This window comes from Sorghum bicolor, chromosome 8 (assembly GCF_000003195.3).
Source record: "Sorghum bicolor cultivar BTx623 chromosome 8, Sorghum_bicolor_NCBIv3, whole genome shotgun sequence".
Classification (NCBI taxonomy): domain Eukaryota; kingdom Viridiplantae; phylum Streptophyta; class Magnoliopsida; order Poales; family Poaceae; genus Sorghum; species Sorghum bicolor.
In genome coordinates, this window is record NC_012877.2 from 52,707,731 (window position 1) to 52,711,929 (window position 4,199).

Genomic DNA, 4,199 nt, shown 5'->3' on the forward strand with positions numbered 1-4,199 from the left:
TCATGAATGACATCAAGCCAATAAATCGCATGACAGTGCACTTGGAACAAGTTTTTATGCTTAGATCTACTCCAGGCACAAAAGACATGAGGGAGCAATTAAAATCGCAACAGTGTTTGCACTTAACTCACAAACTAACTTAGTAAATTCGTATTGATACTCTATTCTGCAATCTGCACCCAAGCAGAAATCAGGCACTTCCCTTGCTGATGGATGAATTTCCTCTGCTTCCTCGATCGCTAGCTTTATACTTGTTCATTAACCAGTGAACTAACCCACCAAAGGTCCAAAGCAGACCAACAAATGCAGCAGCAACCTGAGGAAATGAAACCAATGAGGCGTATAAGAGTGTCAATGTGTTACGGCAGGGCCAACAAACAAGAAGCAGTATAAAACCCATACCTTGTATGTGAACTCCCGAAATAACAGCCAGGATCCTAAGGCCTTCAGTTAGCCAATTCATTCCCTTTTCTGGATACAATTCTTCGCCAAAAGTCTTTATCAGTTGATGTAACAATAACCTCCCTAATGTTGGTAATCTTCAATAATTCCTCCTTGCATTCATTTGCCTCACCTTCCTGCCTAAATATCTCTATAAGCTCATCTGCAACATCTTCCAAATACAATTCATCAAGGGCCTCAAGGTACTCAATGCCATGAGGGAGGCACTTCAATTCTGGGCACACTGAAAATGATAGTTCAACAAGGTTTCCCAGTGCATCTTCTTCTATTTTAACTTGGTTGAGCTGCGGAGCACCCATTATATGTAGTTCTGTCAGTCTAGGAAACGTTTGTGCACAGAAACATAATTTGTTTCCATCATAAGCCTTGAAAAGGGCAAGTTTGCGTAAATTACACAACACCATGAGGGTTCTAAATGAGTTCTCATCAAGTTTGGAGGATTTAAGAGACATTTTAGTAAGGTTGTTAAGATGCAACCAGGATGATAGAATTTGAGGCATCTGTTTCTTTTCCAGCTTCCCATCCAATGAAAGCTTCGAAAGAGTTTCTGGTAAATGGAGTCCTTCCAATGGCAACACTTCATTTTCATTTGACATATGAATTATCAAAGAGACAAGATTGCTCATGTTCAGAACAGCATTACGCAAGTCTACTGAGTGCTCACTTGTTACATTGTCAACTGCAAATTTTCGTAGCTCCGTCAAAGCTGCAACATCACAGAGAATCTCTGGGGTAGCTTTAACAGTTTGCAGAACATGCAGTCCAGTCAAGTTCCTAATGCCCTTTGGCATCTTAACTCCAGCATAACCGAAGAATAAACATCGTTCAGTGATCTTTACAGTCGCATATAGGTGCCTAAGCTTGATTAGTTTTGCGACACCCTTTGGTAAATATAGCAGACATGTATGCGCTGCATCCAGTACTTCTAGGTTCTGCAATCTTCCAATGTCCTCTGGTAGAATCTCAATTCTAGTGTCGCGAAGACCCAAGAAACGCAGATTAAACAATTTGAAGACATCATTAGGCAGCATTTTGATTCTAGTCCCTTGTAGATCCAACGTGGACAACAATATTGAGGATGCAAGGATAGGCCTCACCAAATCAATATTAACAGAACTCGTGAAACCATATATTGCACGGAGATATGTTGCACTGTATTGATTCAGTGGTACATTGTTGGTCCTCTGTATTGACAGTCTGCGTGTTCCATGTACCGAAAAGTTCCCATAGCCCTCATAAATAATACCAAAGCATTCTTTTGCTGCCTTTTCAATGGCAAGATGGCGGATAACATCATGCATTCGGCAACGTTTCACCCGTCCAGACGCATTTTTAATCACAACTTGTAGTAGGCTTCGGTTTACTAGATCATTCAAGTACTCCTCTGCCACTTGTTCTAGTGTTCTGTTATCTTTTTCCTTGATGAATCCAGAAGTAATCCAGTGCCTCATTAAGGTTCGCCTTGTCAATTCTTGATCCTCTGGAAATATTGCACAATATAAGAAACAATTCTTCAGTTCATATGGAAGGTCCTCCAAACTGACTTTTAGAATAATATCAACACCACGGATCACATTATTAGTTGGCTGAAATTCTAACTCCCTGTACACACTGTCCCATGCTGCGTATGTTAGGTCTTTGGAAGACAATAAACGTCCTATGCATGCAATGGCAATAGGCAAACCTTCACACTTTTGTAAGAACTTTGTAGCCAAATCATGTAACTCTGATGGGCACCATTTGTCATCACTATTCCGGAAAGCTGCTTTGCAGAATAACTTCCAAGAGTGTTTTTCTCCTAGAGGTTCCAGTTTAATAGCGCAATTACCAGTTGCCAATGATGCAACTTCAAACTTTCTTGATGTGAAAACAAATCGGCTGGTGCAATTAGTTGGAAAGACTTCCATGATATTATTAATCCATACATCCTTTTCCCAAACATCATCAAGAACCAAGATAAACCTTTTACCTTCAAGATGTTTCCGGATGATCTCAACTAAGTTTCTAATTTCCATATTAGTAACATCAGTTACAATCCCAAACTCTCTTGCAATCCTCTTTAGCAAGTCTTCAACTTGGTAACTCTTTGACACTGTTACCCAGGCTGCAGCATCAAATTCCAGTTTCACAGTCTTGTAGACATGGTCAACCAAAGTAGTTTTACCTACACCACCCATTCCCCACACTGTGGCTATTTTGTAGTTCTTTTCTTCCAGATCACCTACTAGCCAATGTTTGAGCTTGGTTGCCTTATCTTCAATACCAACTACATCCTCTTCTCTTGCAAAACATAAATTTTGATTGGTGGATCTGCCATGATTGTCACTGCTCCCAGCGTTTCCCTGCATTCCTGGGATGACATAACGGGCCCTCCTTTCCGCAGCGTCTTTAAGCTGGGCATTGATATCATAGAGCTTGTGAGCTAGACGGTGCCAAACCTTGAGATGCTTGATCCTCTTCGTCATCTTGGCTGCAAATCCTCCATGGTTGTCGTCCTCAAGCTTGTACATGAACTCATCGACAACATCCTCAATCTTGAAAGATAGTTCCCGGATCTTGTTGATGAAGATGCCGGTGATCTCGTCGGTATCCTTGAACCTCTCTGACTCATGCAAGTAGGCTTTCATGCTCTCCAGCTCCTCCTTGGATTTGTGGATCTCGCCAAAGAGAGCCTTGAGAGCAGAAGTTTCATTGCAAAGCAGCAGGGATGCACCATAGGCTGTTGCCTGGTTGGCCAAGGCAGCACCGAGCTTGGCGATCAACACACCCACAACAGCCTCTGCCATGTTAGTTGTGTGGACTTCCTTGAGTGCTCTCAGTCACAGGCGTGTGTGCATGTGGTTGGCATACCCAAATTTCACAAATCAGATCAATTTTCAGATCGAGCTTGCTGCTGGAAAACTAATAAAGTTCTAAACATGCAAAGCAAGATTCCAAACTTTATTTTGAAATGGTAAAATGAAGTGGATGGTTACCAGAATAGGAGATGGTTCTCGCTTAATTGGTAGTATGCTTCAACGTGTCAGAGCCTCAGAGTGACAAAGAGAGTGTTTCTTCCTTAACATGCTTGAAGCAAAACACACGTGACTTTCACAAATGAAATCAATTTCCAGAGCTTGTTTTCAGCTTAAGGATCTGCAGATGCAAAAAAATACTAAACAAACTTTGAACCGACAAAATTAATTTGAGGGAGAGTATTATTACCCAGAAGTACGAGGAAGGTAGTGGGAGGAGTTGCGCCTGTACCTGTACTTTGTTTGTTTTAATTTAATCTCAGTAGGAGCTTCTTGCTCCCTCCTGTTTCCTCAAAAAAGTGGGAGGAGTTGCACCTCGCTAGAGGACCAATCACGACCAATAACTTACTCCAAAGATCGAGAGGGAAATAAGACAGGAGCAATGCTGAATTATTTTGTGAATAAGTCATTATCTTTCAGCATTGATGACTCTAATCATTTTGGCCTGTCTATCACAGTGGTCCCCATTTCAGCAAATGGATCAAATCAGGACTTGTTTAGTTCGCGAAATTTTTTGGCTTTGGCTATTGTAGCATTTTTATTTATATTTGGCAATTATTGTCTAATCATAAACTAACTAGGCTCAAAAAAGAATATCTTGCAAATTACAAGCAAACTGTGCAATTAGTTTTTTTATTTATATTTAATGTTTCATACATGTGTCAAAGATTCAAAGTGATGAAAAATCTTAAAAAAAATTAGGAAGTAAACCAGACCTCAATG

The 4,199-nt window shown here is 40.6% G+C and overlaps 1 protein-coding gene across 3 annotated transcripts; it reads right to left on the minus strand.

Annotated features, from left to right (window-relative positions):
* LOC8066296 (disease resistance protein RPM1) lies at window positions 1–3,802 on the minus strand. 3 transcript variants are annotated; one of them, XM_002443250.2, is made up of 4 exons: window positions 3,709–3,802; window positions 3,438–3,597; window positions 403–3,355; window positions 1–316 (listed from the first exon to the last, which is right to left on the minus strand). In XM_002443250.2, exon 3 carries the CDS (start codon window positions 3,246–3,248, stop codon window positions 447–449), a length of 2,802 nt encoding a protein of 933 aa, XP_002443295.1. In that variant the 5' UTR covers window positions 3,249–3,355; window positions 3,438–3,597; window positions 3,709–3,802; the 3' UTR covers window positions 1–316; window positions 403–446. The 3 variants fall into 3 exon arrangements, with proteins under 3 accessions (XP_002443295.1, XP_021301547.1, XP_021301548.1); XM_021445872.1 differs by having other exon boundaries at window positions 3,667–3,802; XM_021445873.1 differs by having other exon boundaries at window positions 403–3,597.